Source organism: Centroberyx gerrardi, chromosome 1 (genome assembly GCF_048128805.1).
Source record: "Centroberyx gerrardi isolate f3 chromosome 1, fCenGer3.hap1.cur.20231027, whole genome shotgun sequence".
Classification (NCBI taxonomy): Eukaryota; Metazoa; Chordata; class Actinopteri; order Beryciformes; family Berycidae; genus Centroberyx; species Centroberyx gerrardi.
The window spans coordinates 5,182,916-5,206,578 of record NC_135997.1 but is presented as its reverse complement, the minus strand read 5'-3'; the positions used below and the strand labels follow the sequence as shown (position 1 = coordinate 5,206,578).

Sequence of the window (23,663 nt, the reverse complement as noted above, 5' to 3'; positions counted from 1 at the left end):
TGCAAATTCTCAGGGTGTATCTGCTACTCCTATTTCCAGACTTTGTTGTGTCTATTTCCAACGTTGCATTCCTCAAGATATATGTAGCATTTCCTGCTGTTGTATGAGCAACACTTAAAAGCACTTCAATTATCTGACCCCAAACTTTACCACTTACATTTCCAAAAATCCCCAAAATATAAAGAGTCCCATCTTCATATTTTCCTAAAATAAGAAAAGAATGGTGAAAGCAGAATGAAAGAAAAAGGGAGTGCTTCATGTCACATTCTTCCTTAAATAACTAACTAATTTTCCCCACAGAGCAAATGCAGAATGAATTGAATGAGCAGCATAAAATTAGACAGGACGGTCGCTTTTGGGTAGAGAGAGCAATCTATAAAAAGGAAAGGTTTCACTGCAATGATTATAACACCGGGAGTTTGTTAGGGTTACGTTATAAGCATCACCATGAACGGCCAGGATATGATGCTGCAATTCTGTTATTATTGCATTTTCAAACAAAGCATTTCAACCTACTTAAGAGTTCATTGCAATAAAAACCTGTTAAATGTTAAAGAAAAAACTTGTTTTTGTTTGAGATGTGATTACTGTGATTACTGCGATCAATAAAGGAGGTTTCTATCAATCAATACATAAGCATTGGAAACAGTTGGGGAAACAATGTTAGACACTCAACAACTGTAATAATTCTTTTAGTCTTCAGCTTCTGAAATAAAGCAAAACAATCTAATAGATGCGGGTGTTTTTTTAAAGAAATGGATTTACGGACACTATTTACACTGCAATAAAGTGAAGCCTTTGCTCCTGGAGGTTGTGAGTCTGCCTGTAGGGGGCGACACAACCCCTCAGTCTAAACGAATCAGGAAGCACGTGCTTTGACAGACTTTGATTCCAACCAATCACCGGTGCGGCCGGGCGCCGAAGCGGAAGTGTCATACGCGGAAGCAAGAAGCTGAAGACTTTTTGACGCATGCACTTGCAGTTTGTGCGGTTCATATTGAATTAATTTAGCAAGTGAGACTATTAGCAGATAGTAGAGACAGAAGTGAGTGTAGTGCAGGTATGGCGACAGGCGGAGAAGCTGTGCTGCGCGCGGTGGAAACGCCGCTCTTCTGGCTCGGTGCCCTCACCGCGGCCTGGGTGTCTGTCTGCTCGGTGTACAAGCTGCTGTCCGGGCTCAGGGTGTGGGTGCTGGGGAACGGACGGCTGGTGTCACCGACGAAGCTGGGGAAATGGGCAGGTGAGCACAGTACACTGAGAGGCTAATCACGCTTTGTCACACTGTTTTACCTGTCGCTTAAAGGTTACATCATCCAAGTTAAGCCTGACACGACGCCCAAATGAAGCTGGGCAACTGTGTCATAGTTGGAAAACAAACTCGAAATAAAACTGATGGAGGGCGTTTAATTTTAGAAAACTGAAATGACGAACCGTGAGATTTTATTTGTTCCTTGCTCAGATTCAAATGTCAAACTGCATGGAGAAATTTGGTAATTTAATGTTTCCTCGCTCTTTTGCAAACAATCCTCTTAGAACATGAGACTGATTTAGGGCCCAGTGCACCAAGCAGTACTTATTTTATTAAAATATAATTATTTAGGTAGGTATTTAAGTTCACTAGTTCAGTTAGTCATTCGTCTCCTTCCACCCACACACTGAGAGAGGCGGTAGCAAGCAGTGAGAACCACGTTTTAACGTTGAAAAAGTGGCCTACTTCGTCAAAATTGTAGCTCTGGTGTACCTCAGGGCTTCATCCTGGGTCCTAATTTGTTCTCTTTTTAAATTATCCAACTTGCTCATACAGTGTAATAGCATTTCTGCAGCCTTGATAGCCTACTCTTGAAGGTTGTCTTGGCATGTTGGATAACTGTTCATACCAAATACAACCATTCAAATTCATGGCAATCTTTGCACACTGGCAACTAATATCAAACAGACCAGAAATTTGGGGTATTTCTGAGATATTTCTTTCCTTTGGTATTTCTTTCCTGAATTTTGACAGGTGAGTCCAATTAAGTCTTGCTTTTTTTCCCCAATTAGGAAATATTATGTCTATCCATTTCAGACTTGTAGAAAGTTATTCATGTCTATTCATCACTGACTGTGCAACTCTGTATTCTTGATCAGCCATGAGGATCTTTCTTGCGTGCAACACGTTCCATTATGCAGCAGCTAGGCTTTTAACTAGAATGAAGAGGAGAGATCATATAACACCCGTCTTACCTTACATTGGCCTCCAGTTGAATTTAGCACTGATACTTAAATTTTATGTATTCTTTTTAAAGCAATGGCAAACCGCTTTTCCCCGACTTTTACAGAGCTTTTAACTCCGTAACAGAATCATAGTCAATCTACCAGCAAAACTTGTTTGACTTACAAATAACTTTCCTGTAGCTTTATGTTTGTTGGGAGGCCAAAATGGTTTAAAAATTGTATTGAGTCGACCTTAAGCTATGGGCTTCCCTTTTTATAGCTAATTGTTTGTTGATATGTGTTGTTTCTTTTAATTTACAGCAAACTGTAACTTTTAAATGCTGTACAAAAATAGTTGTAGGCCCTCTACACTGTCAGTGCTCACTCAATTTGACAGCACAATATTTAAAGTAGTACATTGTCTCTCACCGTGCTGCACATACAAGGAGACACATTCTCTTCTAGAAAATGCACTTATTGTATTCTTTTGTGTTTTGTCTTTTGCCGTAGCCATGAACAAGCCATGCGTGCACAGAGTACTCAGTGTGCTGTGCCACAACCCTCTTGCATAAGAACGACCCGACTTGTTTCTCAACTCAAACAAATTAAGGAGTGTCTAGTTTTCTAGTATCCCTTCGCCAGATTCTCATTCTATCCTGTTGCTGTTTCTCTGTTCCAAAAATGACAGACTACAGTTTACAAGAGTTCAGGCTCTTGTAAAAAATCTTTTTATTTTTGACTAGAAAGGAAGAATGGATGGGGAATGATCACTCACAGCCTGTTGCATTGGGTGTAAACTCCAGTAAATCTTGTGATTGGATTATGGCTAGAAAGGATTATCAAACCAGGTTGAATACTGTCCATCTGCACAACCTGCTCATTGATTGAACTAGAACCTTTGAACAGACTGTTTGCGCTTAGATTGCTGTGATGTTGGCAAGGCTGGTCTGTTGGGCCAGGATCATGTCTAAACACACAAAAACTGTTGGACCACAGCTATTAGTAGCATCTGCTAAAAAGAAACTGAGTGTGGGCTTATGTATCGTCAAATACATTCATGGGGTTTTGTGAGAAATGATAAATGAATGCATTAGAAATGAGTTCAAACTTGTCATGGAGTGGAACTGCTGTTTTTAGAATACAGTAACATTGCAGTGTGTCTTTCCTGGCCACAGTGGTCGGAGAATCAAAATCCACAACAACAGTAAGCGACAATTAATTTTACATTAAAGTATGAGCTGTCTTTCCACCTATGTTGTCAGTCACACATTAGTCCTTACCTACCCAAAAACAGAATTGTACTAAAAAGCAAACCCCACCCACCTGGCACTTCAGGTAGACTAAAACAAACCCAGGTCTGTTTTGCATAAACAACTTGAAATGGAAATGTATCGGATGATTTTTATTTTTGCATTACATATGAAACATTGTGTTTATGTTCTTATCCAAACGCTTCAGAATATGTGAAGCGGCAAAGGAAGCGTAATCCGTCCTTTCATTCACAAACTTTCTCTTACTGAAGTGGACTTGATTGAGAGGATGGCCTGATTATGTAACAGGACTAGAGCCATTCATAAGTGAGGCGAAGGATCCATGGGATTCTGTTTAATTTGTGCCTACAGCTCACTATCTGTGTGTGTGTGTGTGTGTGTGTGTGTCAGTCAATGTGCTAAGTGCAGAGGACACCCTCTCTGCCATGTCACACTGCTCCAAGTCTCTTGTTCTCTCTGTATTTCAACGTATTGCCATCCCTGAGTTTTCTATTATTTTCACCGATCAAGTAATTGCATGATTTATGCATGATCAAATCAGTAAATCGAACATTAGAAAAACATATGTGTGTTTGACAATAGTAAATAAGGAGTGGAACACAATTGAGTGACTTGGGCATGAACTGAAGGCCAAAGAGGATGTAATGAACAGCTTAATGTTTTCAAATAGTGGTGCATGGCAAGAAAAAAACAAATCTCTCAATACCTTCATGTAGTGCTGAAATGACTAGTCGATTAATCAATTAGTCAATCGACAGAAAATGTATTGATTCTAATTTTTATAATCGATTAATCGTTTTACTCATTTATCAAGTAAAAATACTAAACATTTACTGGTTACAGCTTCACAAATGCTAAGATTTGCTGCTTTTCTCTGTTTCATATTATTATAAAATTATTACTTAGGGTTTTTTTGGCTGCTGGTCAGACAGTCAGCAATTTTAAGAATGACTGTGGTAACTTGGGATGGGCATTTGCTATTATTTTTGACATTTTATAGATTAAATGATTGATTGATTAATTGATAGTGAAAATAATCATCAGTTGCAGCCCCTACCTTCATGTCTTGCATGTTGGCTGTGAATTATCAGCTGAAACTACCTGCTGGTGTATCACTCTGGGTGGGTTGTTTTTAACTGTTTAACACTCATTTCTCGTCCTCGGCATCATAGAATTTGTTTGAGTGGATGATTGTATTTTTCAGTCTAGTTCAGTTACAGGACCGCTATCAAGTGAACTTGCAGCTAGAGATCATTGCGAGTGCTTTGTGAAGCTGCACTTGTCTCATCAAGAGCGTTTTACTCCGTGCAAAATCCCATCAGTAGGCCAACTGGTGAGATGCATAAGTGACCATAGGCAGCCCTAAAACACTGTAAAACATTTTTAATAATTGATTTACTATCAATATAATAAATAGGTTATTATTGATTATGCTAAATTGAGAGCATTAGCCCCTTTGCATCACTATTCCAAATGTAACATCCATTGCATCAGTGTTCCTAAACAAATAGGCTGAGCTTCTCTTGCAAAAGTCACATGGCAACCCACGCCGTCTGAGAGGGCGGGTCAAATAGTGAAATAGGTGATCCCAACTCACATCGACCAATCCCAGAGGAGATGACACCTCAGAGACAGACAAACATCCCAAGGACAGGGAAACAGAGGTCAGAAGTTGCAGTGATAAAAAGACGGCTTTCACCAACAGACTTATCATTTAAGATAATACTGAAACAATGCCGTTGGCGAGGAGTGGGGAAGATAGCATGTGGAGATGTAGGAGATGGGAGGAGGTGTGATGGGGAGCATTGCCTCATGAGGACAAAGCATGCATGTGTTTGTGTAGATGTGTGTCTTTATCTGCATGTTTTTTTTTTTTAAAGATGGCTGTGTGTGTGTCTCTGTGTGAGAGGCAGTGAGAGAAGAGCTGGGAGCAGCAGCTTGTTGGTATTCTGTGCAGTGAGTGTGCCATACGTGGCTGCAGTGCCTGCTGCTATTTTAAATCGGCAGTTCTTTTTTTTTTTTTCCGCTCAAATATTCAGCTGCAGTAACAGCAGCTGTGTGTGTGAGAGAGAGAGTCGGAGAGAGAGAATGAATGCGTTATTGTATTGGTATCTTAAACAAATGGTATTTGGTTTGGTATCTGAGACAATGCTTCAATTATAGCCCAGCCTACATTGCAAATATTTAACTCTATGATTTTCTTACATTATTATAGGCAACAATAGCACTTATTGAAGTTACAAAGTACTTAAAAAATAAGGGAATACAACATGCATATTACTAGTCAGCTATAATAAAGGGATGACTTGCACTGCTTGCTCCATTAAGGCCGACGCAGCAGAGCAGAAAAGGAATAATACTGTGGTAATATATCTTAATGATACAAATAAACATAAGAAAATACTACAGATGTAAAATTCCACTAAACAGCAACTGCCATGTAGACTTATCACATTGAAGCCAAATTGAAGTGATACTGGTGGTTCGTTAAGCCCCAATCAGCAAAATTCAGAAAACCAAATCAAACTTGAAACAAACAAATTAAGAAAACTGCTCTACGCTAGCAAAAACATGATCTCATTTAAATGCAAGTTCATAAAAAATGGTTTAAGCTGTGTCTAAAAGCTTGTTAATTCTTCAGGAACTCTGAAAAAACACTTGCAAACACTCAATCACATTGCAAACAATCACATTTTTATCTCAGTGAGCTGTGTGGGAGAGCCTTCCTGTTTGTGCAGAAGAAGTGAAAAGGTGATTTGTTCCCAATCCTCCACGGATGTTGTGTGTATTCAATAGTGAAACTGATAGGCTATCAAATCAAAGACTCAAATAGCGGCCCATAGTAGCGCCAGCATGAGAACACCTAGCCAGTCTAACCTACATTTGCAGAAAGCAGCAGTTCTTAATATAGACCTTGTTTTATTTGAGTGAAGGGAACATGCCTTCAGCTGTAAAAGCTTTTAGGTTTTTTTTCCCTCTTCCCACTGCAAAACAGTTCATTCTTAAAACAACTAAAAATAACCTGGCCCATGTTTCCCTTGTCATCGTGCCTACAGACTCTCCCTCACTCTCCCCTCCTCTTCTGTGTGCTATTTTTAGCTGCCCCCAGGATCCCCCCATGTATTCATGTTTGTCATCTTCTCTACCCCCCACCCTTCTGTCTTTCCTCCCCCTCTCTGCTCTGTTTGGCTCTAGTGCGGCCCTACAGGATGCCTGGCACCTCAGCGTCATCTGTAATCAGGAAGATCACACAAGGGGGAGTTAGGAACAGCGATGGATGAATAAATAAATGAATGAATACCCAAATTTTGACTTAAAATGGGGCTGGGCAACAATTCAATTTTATCGCCTTTCAATAGAATCATATCTAGAATGATATTGAGTTATCATGATATACAGTTCTGTCCAAATTAATGATAAAAAGCAAATACTAATTGAACTCTCACACAATGAGATCTCAAACAAAGTGGAGAATATTATTGGAAGATTATCATACTTTATATTACCATGCAGTTCAATGTGATGGACCTATTTCACATGTGATTTTGCATGTTAGCAGATATCGTTATATATCAATGTTGAAATCATTTCTTAGGATTATGGTGATATTAATTTTGTCCATATCACCCAGCCCTAAATTGACTTAATTTACCTTTTTGTCCCTGCAGAGAACTTTGTCTTAGACATTGTGGCAGCAGCACCAAGGACATAGAAACGTTACATGAAAACAGCACAAGATAAAAACATCATACGCACGTCATCTTGAGACAACCTACACATCATACAGTTGGTTTATTAGATAAAAACACATAATACATACAATCATACAATCACTTTGGCACCAATACCAGCCCAAGTTTCGATCCGTTTTGATTCTAAATCACTGCCATGGCAAACATTTTAAACTGAAGCAAAGAAGTAACTTCACCAATAATGCGATAGTTAAAAGTAGGATGTATTTCATAGTTGTGCTGCTTGGTTGTTGGGGATTCTGTCCAATACATCACACGTTTATTAAAGACTTTTAAAAGTGCTTTGCATAAACAACAAGGCAAAATAGTTTAAAGAAGGAATTGGATAAAAAACATAATAATGAAGAACTAAAAGCAGAAGAAAATTCAATAAGACATTACGTAAGTCTGTTAATGCTATGCAGGAGTGATGAACAGAAGGGAAGAGAGCGGCTGGGTCTTCCAGCAGGGCCTTGCAGGTTACACAAGGACAAATATTGTTACGCTCTCACTCTCACTCCTGCATCCCACTCCCCATCCTCTTCCTGTTATATTTAGCCAGAGGAGTAATGAATAGCTCTGACTGAAAGATGGGCGTTGCTAAAAATAGCCCCCTGCTGCTGTTTGTGCCGGGCAGTGCCAGGGCATCCGTCCACTCGCCTGCCATCAAACACAGAGAGGACCTCACTTTCCTCCTCCTTTCTCTCTGTCTTCCTCTTTCTCCCTTTCTATTCTCCATCCACCTGTTTCTTACAGTACATCTCTCTTCATTAACAGCTCATTGCCTTCCATATATTCCTCCACTCCATTTTTCTGCACTTATACCTAACCTTGTCAGTCTTGAACCTTCATTATTATTATCATTAAAGGGAAAACCACATACAGACTACTTTTCAGGTTGGACTGACATCTACTGGTTAAAAACATGCTATTGCAATTGCAATCTGCTATTGTCTGATCTTGGTTACCTGTGATGTAGGTTACCTGGTTCGTCATGGATAAGCCAAAGGCAACCAAGATCTGCCAAAGGCAACCAACATCAGCCAATAGCAGATTGCAGTTGCAGTAGCATGCTTTTTTTAACCAGTAGATGTCAGTCCAACCTAAAAAGTAGTCTTGTGTTTGGTTTCCATTTAAAGTGGTATTTATTTATTTATTTTCATTTTGGTGACATGTTTGGTGCTAACTATTTACAATTATGCCTCTTTCATGCATTTCATCCTGATGGTCAGTTGAAAATGAATGGAAAAGATCCACACCATTTACTGCTGTTAGGAACCCAGTTTCTGGGAGTTGGGAGGAGACTTGTGCACCTTTCCAGTGAATTTACAGTAGTGCATTTTGCCTTATTGAAATCTAAGTCTGTTTTCAATTTAATTCTGAACAGCATATGCATGTTTCTCTGGTTAATACAACCTCTTTCTCCTCTTTTTTTTTTCTCCTCTAGTTGTGACGGGAGCCACAGATGGAATTGGGAAAGCCTATGCAGAGGAGGTGAGATTCCTGTGACTTTGGAAATTTCAGGCTTCCCACAGTAGAAAACAATTGGTCTTGGTTTTCACAGTGAAATGAGAGTGAGGTGGAATTTAAATTCTCTCTCTCTTTCTCTAATATGATTCTTGCATAAGGCTACTCTATCTGCAAACACAGCACAACCAAAGTCCAATAAAATAGCTTACTGACTTTATTAACTTGTCTCAATATAAAACTGGTTAATAGGAGATTTTGACAGGTGAATTAACCCCTCTAAATCCATGCATGTGCTTATCAAAAACATGCTACAAAATACATTTTGGTGGAAAACGTACTTTAAAATTTGCTTTCAAACATCTGTCATCATCACAGCGGTTTAAGATGACTGCTCACATACCTGTCGTGCATGATATTTGTGTTTGCCCACACACATGCATGTGTGTGTGGGAGTGCACATGCACATGAATGTGTCTCTGTTTACGTATCTTCTGTCTTTGCAGCTTGCACGCAGAGGCTTCGCCATTGTGCTGATCAGCCGCTCTCAGGAGAAGCTGGATGAGGTATCCAAGTCCATTGGTGAGTGTGTGTGTGTATTTTGTTTGTACGTTATATCATCATGCTATCATGAATGAATGAATGAATGAATTACTATTTATTTTCATGGCTTGTCTAAACAGCCCATCCCTTACGGAATCATAAGACACCAAAAACAAAGACATATTCATTTACAACAACTTCCATTAGTTTACAATTATAACAGGTAAAAGAAAATGAATGAATAGAAAAGAAAGATCAATCAACTAGCCCAAAACTTGGCGCAGGTTGTATGCCTATTTATAGATTTCCTTTCCTTTGAGCGCCTCTCCTACGCTTTCGATTAAAATACTGCCAATGCAAATGTTGTCAAAGAGCCATTTAAGTTTCTCTGCATCACTTAACAAAAACAAATTTGAATTTTTAGACTTACTGAACAATTTAATGTGTGAATCATAATATAAACAACAGTAGCGCACAAAATGAAATTCATTCTCAATTTCTTTAAGATGGCAATAGTTGCAAAGCCGCTCTTCCTCTCTTGTATCCCTATAGTGGTTTTTGAGTCAAATGTTTTACAGTGTAAACACAGACACACAGATTGACTCAAATGGAGAATTGATGGGAAGTCCTTGGAACTAATGCTTTACCTTTAAGAATGCACTGCGCCAAATGGACATACACTGTGTCTGCCTGGGATTTATAGGGACTTAAAATATTCTAAGGATATTGTATTCGAAGGAGTTCCATATATATTACTGAAATATGCAGCCTGAAATATGTATTACTCTATTCATTTAATCTATCAATCTTATTTTACAAATCTTACATCTTACCTTCGAGGGAAATCAACTGTACCTGTGGTCCAAAGGCATGCATAAAGTATAAATAACGTTTTAACGTTGTACTATGATTGTTTTACTCTTTCTGTGAAGCACCTTGAGATTTCGTTGTATTTTAAAGTGTGCTATATAAATAAAATTCATTATTATTATTATTATTATTATTATTATTATTATAAATAATCTATGGCAGCCGCCTAGATTTGAATTCCGTCTTCCTGGCCCATGCAACAGAACAATCCAATATTTTTGCCTCAGTTGTCTTGTTCTGACCTGAAAATGCTGGGTACATTTTGCACTATGTGATAGTCCAGTAGGGCTAAATGATGTTGCATTGAATTACATTCTTTACTTATGTGATGCATTATTGAATGAAGCTTCAGCTGCACACCTCTATACAGTTCCTTATGAGGCTGTGAACCCTCCTGTGGGTGATGCAAAGGGATTCTGTCCAGCTAAATGAAAGCATCCTTTTTAATAAGGTGGGATAGCCTCATTGATGGTAAAGGATAATCCCAGGGTTTTATCACTCTTCTCTTCTCTTCTCTTCTCTTCTCTTCTCTTCTCTTCTCTTCTCTTCTCTTCTCATGCCCAGTGACTCTTTATTAGCAGTGTGGTTATTCATAGATACTTTATATATTTGAACACTGACACAGTTTCTGGTATTTTGCACTATTTCTCAAATACAAAATGAAAGGTTTATGCATATTTTTACCCTCAGAGAGCAAATGTGGGGTGGAGACCAAAACCATTGCAGCGGACTTTAGTGCTGTAGATATCTACTCTAAGATTGAAGATGGACTCTCAGGCCTGGAGATTGGAGTATTGGGTAAGATTGCAACAGGAGCTCAGGCTACCTCACTTCTTATACGTCATTGTCTTGAAAAGACCTAGTTGCTTATCTGTACAGTACTTCTGAATTCAGTTTGAATTAAGGTCATTCGACATTTACAGACAGCAGGACTATTATGTTGTAAAATTAAATAAATGTTATGTTTTAAAGTCATAGAAGTTGCTTTAGCCTGGCTTCTTTAGACCTTTGCTGCCCTCCTAAGATTGGAGAGAGGAATAACACTCAGTAATGACTTGCAGCCACGCATTTACATGATGTATATGTGTCTTTTTCATCCTTCAGTTTCTCAATATAATCTAGTATTTTGAATGTCATGTTGCCGTTATTTTTCTCTTTTGTCAACAGTGAACAATGTTGGAATATCCTATTCATATCCTGAATTCTTCCTCAATGTCCCCAATCTGGACAATGTAAGTGTGAAAGGCTGTATTGCTTCTGATGTCAGGAATGTATGAGTGATTATGTCATGCATACATATGAAGAATATTCAAAACATGGTGAATACCAACCTTTCCTATATTACATCATTTCCTTTCCTGTAGATGTCTACAAAGTGTGCTTTTTTGCAAAGTCCCACATTGATTTGATTGATTGATTCTGGCAGGAAATGCAAGAGCACATCTCATAACATCTGTGTGTCAGACAATATCCTCTTTCGATGATTCATTTTGTCTTTCATACACACTCTAGTTTATATACTGTGTAAAGTTTCTTCTGTGTAGTTTGTAGTAATTTTCCTGGACCCATAAGGGAGTCTGATTGCCGTCTTTTCACTGCTAGACAGCTGTGCAAGTTGGATCAATCCAGCTCCACTACAAAGTGGATTCTTTCCAATTAAAGTCCATGGAAAGCTTTGATAGTTCATTGGCACTGTTCAACTGTCTGCCTTTTGAACAGCGGGTAAACAAAAAAACAAGAAGACCATGTAAGAGGGCAGGCGGACAGGAAGTGCAGTGTGCAGATGGGAATCATCTTCAAACAAACTGCAAATGCACAACAGCTGCTAACAGAGTCAGGCATTGTCAAATATCTTTTTAACTGAAAAATTTCAGTTATCGTTTTTTACCTATAGCATCTTGCTTGAGCATAGGGTCAACAGGCCTGTGGCTTTTTTTCAGAAAATCGTTTTTCTTATTAGTAGCTTGTGCTTTGACAAATTGACAGGTAACATCTCGAGCTACTACAGTAGATACTTTACTAAGAACAATTAAAATTATCAAAATTTTGCGTTTTGGAATATAATCTTTCTTGTATACGCTGTCACAAACAAAATGAGTCTGCCCAAGCTGTGTAGGTCATGCTCCTCTTCTTCTTTTTGTTTTTTTCAGTTCATCGACACTATGGTCAACATTAACATCACATCAGTGTGCCAGGTAAGTGCTCTTTAGGCGGAGTGCCTGTGGGGGGAAGAATGTAGATTTTAATGAATGCATGTGACTTTATAGAGTCATTTTAAAGTCACAATGATGTGCCATTTTGAGAGCATCTTGCTTCTGTAATTTGGGCATATTCCCAGATGTTGGGGTGGGACATAACATGATGAGGGATCGTTCAGTGGCTGACTGTGTAAACTGATGGAATAGCAGTATCCATTAGGGGCAGAGTGTAGGGGTTGTTAAAAAATCTGTGATATAATTGGTTGGAATTTTTTATGCAGGCCTACTGGTATGTAACCACTAAAAATGTGCCGATTTCCAGCAAATAAAAGAAATAGGATTTTGATTTTATCAATTTTTTGGCATGTTTTGTTAAATAGTTGTATATTATGTTATGACATGGACCGGCCAACAAGGCGGATAAACCTTTTTTCATTTAATTGTGACTTTAACAAAGCAGATGTGTTACAGTGTGCTCAACAAAGGAAAAGGTGACCTAAAAATAAGGGTACAGAGTCTATAAAACAGAATATTAGACAGTTACAATATTTATGTATATGCAGTGGGTGTGGTCCATAGCATGTCGCCATAGTCCAATAACAGACTGAATCCCAGTCTCTACACCATGGACTCTGCCTTTGAGGACTTCAGTATAATATAATAAATGTTTGTCTGACACCAATAAGTTTGTCCATGGTAAAAGGGGGCATGGCTGAAAAAGTTTGAGAACCACTATCGGGCAGACTGACAGACCAACAGAAACACACACACACACACACGCACACACTGTGACATAAAGCATGGGCAGCCACTTCTCTTCTCCATGTTCTGCAGTTCCCAGAGTAACAGCTGAAGTCTGCCCACACTTCCCTCACTCTCTTAACACTTGCTTTATCTCATTCAATATTTCTCTTAACTGTTCCTTCTTCTATCATGATCTATTTCTTCTCTCTTTCTGCCTTCCCCCGCTCACCACCCCTCCACACACAACCCACACACACACGCATACACGCACACAACCCACACACTTGTACACACGTAGACACACAACCCACACGCATTCACAGATTTTGTCTCTTGACCGTCTTCTCTCACGCTTCCACTCTGTTTCTCACACTCCCTGCCTTCTCTCTCTCTCCCTCTCCAGATGACGCGTCTTGTTCTGCCCCGGATGGTGGAGAGGTAGGTTTGTGTGACTTGCAGAAGTGATTCATTATCGAACGACTGATGTCTGTGAATCGTTAGTAATTAAAAGCTCCGCAAAGACATTATGCCACACATAAAACTTAAGTGGACAGTAATCGAACCGACCACAGTTTACTGTATGAACATAATGACTTGGAAACCTTTTTAGAAGGCGAGGGTGAACATCAAAGGAGTGTGTGTGTGGGTCGGGGTGGACAACAACAAAGGATTGAAATAAGTATTGTTTATCTCCATACAAGAAGATTTCATTGAAGTCTGAAAAGAACTAATTTCACAACATTGGAATTATTGAGTGCAGTTTTTTTCTAACATTTTCTTTTTACAAACAGTAAGTGCAATCAAAGCCCAATTTCAGCCACAAATTACACTAATCAGAGCATTCTGGAATATGTGTGCATGAAGATTTCATTTTATATTTGAGTTCCAAATATTTCTTCTTTGCAAACGGCCTCTATACCGAAGGGCTTTAGATAAGCAGCATCAACTTTTCTTGTCACAATGAACAAGAGTAGTTGCCGGGACGTCCTGGTGGCTCAATTCACAAAGGCGCATACCATGAACCTGCAACATCCCAGGGTTTGAATCCAGCCTGGAATGTTTGTTGCATGTCATCCCCCTCTCTCATGCTTCTTCCCTGTCTCTCTCCACTGTAAACTGTCCAGTAAAGCAGAAAACGCTAAAAAAAAAAACCAAAAAAACAAGAGCTCTTGCTTACATCCATTTACTTGGTTTTCAGGAAGAAGGGGGCCATCCTCAACATCTCATCTGCCAGTGGGATGTATCCTGTTCCTCTCCTTACCATCTACTCCGCCTCCAAGGTAAGTTCACTCTGCTAGAGAATCATATAGCAAAGACTCAATACCTGGTGACCTTTTCTCTACAAAGGGTTGATTGAAGTGTGGTCACGTTTTGCTGTCAGCTGATAAATTGGTATTTCTAATCCACTGACACATACAGTATGAGGCAAATGTTATCTACTGATCACAATTGATGCAAGGAGCAGGGCTCATTTGGAGGTGAGGATAAAGGGATGGTTTTTTTTTAACAGCGTATTTTAATTATTGGGACAAAATAATGAAGAAGATTGAAGTAATGTACAATCAGTTTATCATCCTCAACGTTCCATGCTTTGTCCAAAATGTGGCCTGATGTCTCAGTACATCTGAGTGGCATTTTAGTTGAGTAGATGTACAGTGTGGAGTACATGAATAAGTCAGTGACTAACTCAGGTCCTGAGCTGGTGTACCAGTGAAAAACATTTACAGGAGCACGCTGGCATCATAATGTTTTATAATCATCTCATGTTTGGCTGTTCGCTTACAAAAATGCCTGCTGTTCACAGTTTCAGTTGATTCATTTGTCAGCGTCTTAATATCGGGTCATGTTTGTCTTCCAACTGCCAGTGACTGCAATGCAGTATAAAAGTGAATCTAAAATCCATCTAAATCTGAGCGGAGTCATCAGTTTGCATCTGAAGTGTGTTGCAATTTCATCAAATTGAATGCTCATATCACTTCAGACATTAGCTGCTGACGTCTTGCAACTTAAGTTTGTTTTCAGAGGCTTGGGGAGAAAGTGGCGTTGCCTGCAGTTAAGGCTGACTTGGGATTGACCTCTACTTGCACACATCACCTAGGCGGAAATGGCAAAACTGACCTAGTATCAGCATTTTTGGCACATTTTGGAGCATCTCAGAACCCCAAGTGATGAAACATTCAAGCCAGTATTATTCACCCGAATAATCGCATGATTGTCACAATGATACATTTTACAGGATTGTATTTTAGATGCGTTTTGGAAGCATTGAGAGCTATTAGAAAAGTCAATTTCAATTCGGTTTCTGAGGCAATGAGTGGAACTAAAGTTGTCAGGGGTGGATGGAAAGTCATCGATACCCTCTGGAGAGGAACACAAATCTCTAACACCGGTTATCACCCTTTAAGCTAAATTAATCCCTCAATGCAAACTGTGTGTACGGCCACACAGAGGGTCTGCAGTGGCCAAGGAGGGTCGCAGTGAAAATTTGCGGCCTAATTGGTCAGCAGCAAATACCCTAACCTATATGACAGACCTCATACACTTTACCCACAAATATCAGAACATATACAAGCATAAACTCAATTTTACTCGTCCACCATGCCTAATCTTGCATATGGTTCTTTCAACAATAATGCTGCAGTTGGCCAAATTTCCTATGGAGATATATGGGCAAACTGGATTGGAGTTATACTGCTCAATTGTTCATCTATAAGTGGAGACAGGGTGATGGAAGGGCAGAGGCGTGTCTGGTAAATTACCCCAGATCCTGGACATTGAGTTCATCATAAAGTCATCTTTATACTCCACACTGCCACAGTTAATGTACTGTAGGACAGAATCCATTCTGCAGCTTAAATTCAAGGAGCTTCTTTGAGGGTTTACCATTGTATCTGAAAAAGAAAATTAATATGAACATACATGGAAAATAGACCTCCCAAACGTTTACAGCTTTGCATGTTGGAATTGCAGATTTGGCCTTAATAGCATGCCTCTATCTTATACAGGCATTTGTGGACTTCTTCTCTCGAGGGCTACAAGCTGAGTACAAGAGCAAAGGGATTATCATCCAGGTAAAACCATTAACCAACCTTTTGTTCCTCTGCTACAAGCCCACATGGTTTTGGATAAATCTTGTTGGTTCCAATAGAGAATCCAGTGACTGCACGAATGCTGCTTAAACCTGTTAGTCATTTAAGGTCAAAATAACTATTAAGTCATTTGAAGTAGAAACATCACCAGCACTTCCCCCACATTATGGCTGAATGGAAAAGAAATGTTTGTTGAACATTGTGCTGATACATCATCATCAATCCGGAAATATTCTTTATTTATGTAACCAATGGGGTTTTCTCCTTGCAGAGTGTTTTGCCATTTTTTGTGGCCACCAAGCTGAGTAAAATCCGACGGGCCACGCTAGACAAGCCCAGTCCAGAGCGCTATGTGGCGGCAGAGCTCAACACTGTGGGACTGCAGAGCCAGACCAATGGCTACCTGCCCCATGCCATTATGGTAAGTGTGTGTGTGTGCAGAGGGTCTGAAGAAGGAATTTGTTCTGATGATGTCCTTTTTCAAGTGATGGCTCATATGTTAAATTCCCAAAAAATGATTTATTCATCAACCAAGCTCAAACCAAAAACCAAAATTGGTCTGAATAGTCAATAGTCAATAGCTTGTTAAACAGTCTCTCTATAAAACTAAAGTCACTATGAGGTGACATCAATTTCAAGGTACTTACGAAGCAGGGTTAGTGTGACCGTTTCTTTTTCAAGAAGAATTCTGGGTAAAATTGCAGGTTTGACATTTGCTTCAAGCACAGCTCCCCTTTCACTGGTATCTATATACAAAGAAAAATGAAGACAAAAATCTGGAGCAAAAGGCACAGAGGATTGCAGTGCTTTTATCTGGCACTCGGGCTCCTATCTAAAGGCACTTTGGGACAGGTCAAAGGCTGGACAGCAACCTGGGCAAGGTTTTTACATAATTCCCAATAGTAACCAGCCATTCCCAGAAATCTTTGAAGCTTAGGATGGGATACTGGCATTGGAAGGTTACTGAGGACCTCCACTGTGGGCAAGATCAGTCAGACTTTCCCTTGGCCAACTACCTTTCTGAGGGACTTCAAATTTGCTTGTATAACTTCACTCTTTGGCTGGTTAATTGTTAAACTGACACGTGAGAATGGCTCAAGATCTGTTGAAACTGCCCCAGCCAGTTGGAACTGAAAGCCACACCGTAGTCTGAATGTTCCTCAGTATCTTGTAGTCCAGATCTACATTGAATTGTTGAAATGTGCCTCCAGTATTTGGTAATATGAAAGGGAGGGTAACACATTTGGAGCAAATGGTAGTAATACTATTCTAATACAGCTGGTTTCTCTGTACACCTTACAAGTAATTGATCTGGTGCAGCCTTACAGTCATTTAAATCATTGTCCAGGATAAATGAGACCCAAGTTACAGGCAGACAAGGTCTCTAATCACAGCAGGGCAAAAACCTCATCAGACTCAGTTTTCATTTTATACAAAGGAGCTTCCTAGCTCATCTCATCCCCCTAATTAATGTTGTGTCAACAGTTGCTAAAGCATCTGTCACAGGTAAACATCCTGTAAAATAATGGACTGGGCTGCTCCAGTATGTTGCAGTATTGTCTCCATCTTAACACTGTAATTACTCTGTAGACACGGACATGTCCGAAATGAAAAGTTGACACAAATCTAGTTCAAACTCTTTCAAGAGGAATCTTAATTTCAACAACAGACTCAGTGGCGACAGGGACCCCCCCCGTCGTTTCTTCCTCTGTACTCCCATACAGTGCAGGACACTGAGGAACTATGTGATCTGAATATCAGTGATATTCAAACAGACTCTGAACCAGTTTTCTTGCCACTTGTATTTTTTGCCCCTGAAGAGGAAGATTGCGAGTTTTGTGATTTTGTTATTTCTTATTTGAGATCTTAATGCTCACTGATTTATGAAGCAAGCATGGAGAAACTGCTGTAGCTGTCTGTATAAATATATTTTACCAGTCTTTGATGTCTTTGAAAGCACTTGAATGTGCTTGAAAAGTAAAGTAACTGCATGAAAGCACACTGTACAAACTCTGCTTTGCCCATTTCATGAGTATGTTGTTTGTATGCCACTTGAACTAGCTCATAACTGCCAAGGATGGGAGCATTAACAGGCTGTTGATTTGAACTAAGCTAATTTCTAAGCTTTTCCAGGTTACTTGGCATTAGATAGATATAAACAACACCATCCAGTACAGCACACAGATGATCAATAAAAATCACACATTCTGCAAAAACAAGACGAGCCTTTCTTGAGCCCATGCAGTCAACATTTTTTGTGAAGATTTAAGAAGATTTGGACAGATTTTCTGCTTCTAATGAACATGCACAATTTCTTTCTGAATCTATTTCTTAAATGGTAGAAAGACGTGTGAGATCTTGCTAGTATTCTTTTAAAATTAAGATTCACATTCCTTTAGTTACTCCTAAACTTCTTACTTGCTGACTTAAGTGACCGTTAGTCTTAAGTAAACAGATGTTCACTCTCTGAGTCTATATCAGCACCTATTACCAGGATCTTGATTCTATCTTAAGTTTTAAAAAAATAGTTGACATCCATGAGTTTATATCCTCATACAGTTGATTAAAGAGCTCACAGGACTGAACTCTTCTAGTTAAAGAGCTATGTAGATTTGGGTGTCATCAGCATATTGATGAAAATTGTTATGTTTCCTAATCATGCTACAAGAATGGAATTTTGTCCAGGAAAGGTAGACTCGAAATGGGCCTACATTTACTAAGTACTGAAGGTTCGAGGTTACTTTCCTTTAGTGAAGGCCTAGCCATGGCAATTCATAGAGGATTTGGAAAACCGCCCTTTTGCAAGGAGGAGATTACTATGTTTAGAACATTATCTGCATTATATGACGATGAAATAGCAAAATTAGATGAACTGTCCTCTACACAAAGTGAGTGCACCCTGTTTAATCATTTTCTTGCTTCAGTTGTACTTTCTGAGTTGAAAATTGTTAACAGTTAATGCTAATCTGCTATTTGTAAATGCCAACAGCTGACCATGTCATTTTCCTCTTTAGGGCTGGGTGACCACGGCGCTGCTCCCTGCCAAGCTCCTCAACAGTTATGTGATGGGGATGGGCTTGTCCCAGCGTGCTCGCTACCTGAAGAAGCAGAAGCAGGGATAGATCAGCAGTGGCTGGGAGGGCAGGGATGGAGAGAGAGGACCAACAATATTCATGAATTGTCTGGTTTGCATCATCATGGACCAAGAAGAGAATATGTGAAAACGTCTGGGAAATATCTCAATGAGTTTCCCCCTCTGGTCTATCCTTTTTTTCTTGCTCCTGTTCATAGATGGTCTGAAGCAGTATCTGGCCATAGTTGCCACTACTTGTATTGAATCCAAACAGATGAGTGAAGAGTATTGAACAGGGGCACGTTCAAGGGATCAGCTTTACTGAATGGAACACTAACCTGTAATCTAAAACCAACTCCCCTGTGTTTGTAAAACACAATCAAAGATGTGATATTTATAAGAAGAAGGATTAAAGCAGAAATTCCATATTCACTAAAATGAACGGGATGTCATCCACCTTCTATTACCACAGTTTTCACGTCTACATAAATGGGTAGGGCATAGAGACTTTGGATTGGTTTGAGATTAGAGGCAAGTGTGTGTGTATGTGTGTTTGTGTGAGACAGGTTAGTGTCCTATGAGCTAAGGACTGTAGCTTGAAAGAAGCTCTTTAGTAGAACACTGGAGATGCTCAATGATAGCAACTGTACATTGATTCTGCAATTGAATTTTTTGTGTTAATTTTCAAAGCACTTCATGATGGTTTACCAATATTTAAAAGGCTGAAATGTACTGGCAGATTCAGGTGCAGCACCAAGGTCCCATTATAACATTAATAGCTTTCTTAATTCTTCATTCTGGGGGAAATGTTATTTTACCATTTCAGAAATTACAAAGCACTCACACTCATATACAGGTTTCTTCTTGAGTACTCTACCAACTCAATCATGAATGATTGTTTGCTTTTTTTTGTTTCTGTTAATTTTATGTTTTTGTTGAAAATGTTGATGTGTTGTGCTGAAGGGACAGCATAGTAAACGGTATGACCAAACTTGATTTAATCTGTAGACATTTGTTAAGGGCTTGCAAAATAGGTAGATAAATATCCACTAGAGATGGAGAGGCCTTGAGGCTGTAGTAGAGTATTAAGAGTGTGTGTACATACTAAATTGATTTTCAAATTAATTTCCTACAATTGGCTGCACTTTCTGGCAGTCAGTGTCCTATGAGACAACCTCCACCCATCTTTTCCTCCATGCCAGTTAAAACAAATGCAGAGAAATCTTTGCAAACACTATTTGACCCAGGTGTGGTGGGTGGACAGATTAGTGTGTGTGTGTGTGGTTGTTTGTTTAGTTTTTGTTTGTGTGGAGCAAGCAGGTAACAAGGGACTCACATTCTGCATTAATCTTGATCATGAGCCAGCAGCGATTTTAACTGGAATGTTGAATCTATTAAAATTACAACAGAACCAAATGTACAAAGAAAACACAATTTCTGTTTGACATGCTCCTAACCAATGTATATTGTGTGTATTTAATTGTCAAACCTTTGTAATTTAATGTACATTTAGGTCTTTATATGCAATTGATACATTTTCTTGTCCTGACTTCTCATTCGAAAACAACTCAAGCTTTTTCTTTGTGTGCATATGTCAGTAGAAGTGTCATATTTGCTCTGCTGTCAACTTTAATATCATGAGGATTTACTCTGACTCTAGATAAGTACTGCCCACAGTATTTGTCATTCTGACCATCAATAAATATGCTTTTCAATTAAGTTCATCCAATGTTCTGTCTTTCCCCGGCTTATTACACTCAGCTCCAGCTTTGTCACTTGTGTTTTAAATACACAGTAAGGTTTAAGTTATGGTTATGCTGAACTGCTAGTCTTTTATATGCACAATTTGGACAAGTCTGATAAGAGCCCATGGTGCCAGTTTTCATTTCTTATTGTACTTTGGAATAAGATAAGGTATGAATGAACTTGGGAGATAAAAACCCACTCGCTTCACAAGCAAATGAAGTTAACCGTATTCTCACACTGATGGATCAGGTAGACTGCACTCTTGTTTTTGTTCTGAAATACCATTATTTGTATTGCAGAAATTACACATAGGATTTATGCTTGATTTTCTCTAAAGAATATGATGCAAAGCTTTGACAGAAATTTCCTAACATGTTTGTAAAATTCCACGTCTGCACATCTGTGATAGTGGTATCTCTGTTAGATACCGTCACACCCAAATATACACTGCAAGAGGCCGTCTATCCCACAAGCTCCATGTAACAAGCTTGTTCACACACCCATCTTATATTCTATGTATGAATGTATGTGCAAATAGATTATTTGCTTTCACAATCCCTTTACTCAGCTCAAACAACTTCCCTTAATGAATTTAATGTCATCCTCCATCATTTTCACAGTCTTTATCAATGTGTTGCTTTTTGTGCTCTGACCCCTCCCTCACCGGCACTGGCATCCAGTTACCATGCCAACTGTTTCTGGGAGATTATTCCGGTGCTCTGGTATGGAAGCTGCCGGAAATATGTCGTCACTGAGAACGTAGGAGGGGAGAAGTTGTGAGTGTGTGTGTGTGTGTGGGGGGGGGGTGCCCAAAGGAAGAAACAAGTGGGTTGCAGAGATGTATATAAAGATTGGCTCACTGGTGCTGACAGTCCACAGCTCTCTCAGACACACACACTCTCACCGTGACTTCGCAGCAGAGTTTCAGAGTGAAGAGCAGTAATTTGTGGACACAGATGGGAAGAGAGACGCAACAGGATCGCTCAAATCACCTTGCATCAAGCAGCACCCTCAGGACAGAATATTAAACAGCTACAACTGTCACAGTGATTGAGGAGAGAAGTGACACATTTTAAACTGTTACTGTATTTAGTGTCTTTATTGGACGACTTCATCAGTGTTTTGCATCATCTATACTGAAATTGTGGAGATAGCTCATTAGATTCTCCAGGATTTTCAACAAAAGGCTTCAAACCCACATCCTGCTCAACCAATCTACTCTAGACTTTTACCATCCTGAGCACGTTATCCTCCAATTTCATCCACTGTTCACCATGGCGACCAGCATGGACACGCTCCCCGCCCATCTGCTGCCGTTGGTGATGGAGGAGTTTCCCCAGTCACTGGCCACGGCTTGTGTGTGCAGGGCTGAGCAACGGGAGCCCCGCCTACGCTGCATGCAGTGTGGCATCATCGAGGAAGAAGAGGAGGACTGCTCCTCCCTGGAAGAGGACCAGGCCCTGCGCTCCTTCCTGCAGACCCTGGAGAGTCTGAGGAGGAGTACCAGAGGAGCGCCGCCAAAGAACCTTTAAGGGAATTCTAGCATGGCTTTAACATGCTTGTCCTTTTGGCTGTGTAGCCTAACTGCCCATGCTATATACACACTAAGTGGAAAGTGATATTTTGGTGAAACTGAAGATACCAAAGCTGGACATCATGCATGGCAATGGCAAAAGAGGGCATCATCTTTGAGTCAATGATTAGTGACTGACAGCCCTACAGATTAAACCCATTACAGGACGTGGGAAGAGGACTTAAAAGACCTGGCCATAAAATGCTGCAGCAAACCCTTGTTTAGCATATGCTTACTGATATCTGTTTATTTGATGGCTAAATATACATTTCATGCATTGCTGTATGATGATTTTCTGTAAAGTATAATTTGTAGGCTGCAGTGTTTCCTTTTACAAATACATTGTTTCTGAGAGGTTTTCTAAATGTTCATATTGAGAAATGAGTGCTGCTAAGCTTTTGAATTGAATGTATAAGCAGCTGTTTTTACCATGGTCAGTCTTGCCTTTTAAGATAAAAAAAAATCTATCAAAGAAATTTCATTTTGACAATTCATTCATTGTACAATGTGTGTTGGATTTTGTGTTAATATTACTTCAAATAGGAAATCTGGAAGTCCTGCATCATTGACAATGCAAAGGGGAAAGGTTTGCAGATTGCCAATAGAATGTTTTTAAGTTTTCCATGTGGTGGCACTATTGGTACACTTTTTTTTTTTTTTTAGCTCAATAGCACAAACCATATTATATTACACAACAAGCTCCCTCCAGTCCAGCCTACTGCACACCAACACCTGCAATCTGTAAATTATCCCTCCTGTTTGTGCTATCAAGCTACCATGAATCCATGTTATTTTTGACTGTTTCTGAGACAAATCAGTCTGTTTTGTACAAGCCTACATCAAACACATTGTTCCCCCAGCAATCCCGCAGTGCCCCCTTTGGGCCTTGCAATGAAAACAATTACAATTTCCCCCTTTACCTGTGGCTTCTTCTCAAGACCCTGTTGCTCTACTAAACCAATACAGACATTGTTCATTACCATGGCATTCATTATAACCCAAACAGTTTTTGCACAATCTGGCTCTATGTACAGTGCCTGTTTCATTTAATTAATTTGCACACTATGACATTCTCAGCCTCAAGAATCTGATACTTGGCCAAAAACAAACATGCACTTGCTCATACAGGCTAAATGAGTCATTGTCTATACCATGGAAATGTTCT

General features: G+C 39.5%; 1 protein-coding gene across 1 annotated transcript; it reads left to right on the top strand.

Moving 5' to 3' along the window:
• Positions 1-947: 947 nt before the first annotated feature.
• Positions 948-20,903, top strand: hsd17b12b (hydroxysteroid (17-beta) dehydrogenase 12b). The gene is made up of 11 exons (XM_071896177.2): positions 948-1,240; positions 8,643-8,689; positions 9,169-9,244; positions 10,766-10,873; positions 11,243-11,307; positions 12,226-12,270; positions 13,421-13,455; positions 14,216-14,297; positions 16,023-16,088; positions 16,378-16,527; positions 19,121-20,903. The coding sequence occupies exons 1-11, from the start codon at positions 1,063-1,065 to the stop codon at positions 19,226-19,228; spliced, it is 960 nt and encodes a 319-aa protein (XP_071752278.1). The 5' UTR covers positions 948-1,062; the 3' UTR covers positions 19,229-20,903.
• The last annotated feature ends 2,760 nt before the right edge of the window (positions 20,904-23,663 follow it).

Bases quoted from the DNA above. Each gene is read 5' to 3' on its own strand.
- hsd17b12b (XM_071896177.2), top strand. From the start codon at position 1,063: ATGGCGACAGGCGGAGAAGCTGTGCTGCGCGCGGTGGAAACGCCGCTC. The intron at 11,308-12,225 runs GTAAGTGTGAAA...TGTTTTTTTCAG, and splicing joins ATGTCCCCAATCTGGACAAT to TTCATCGACACTATGGTCAA. The intron at 16,089-16,377 runs GTAAAACCATTA...TTCTCCTTGCAG, and splicing joins GCAAAGGGATTATCATCCAG to AGTGTTTTGCCATTTTTTGT.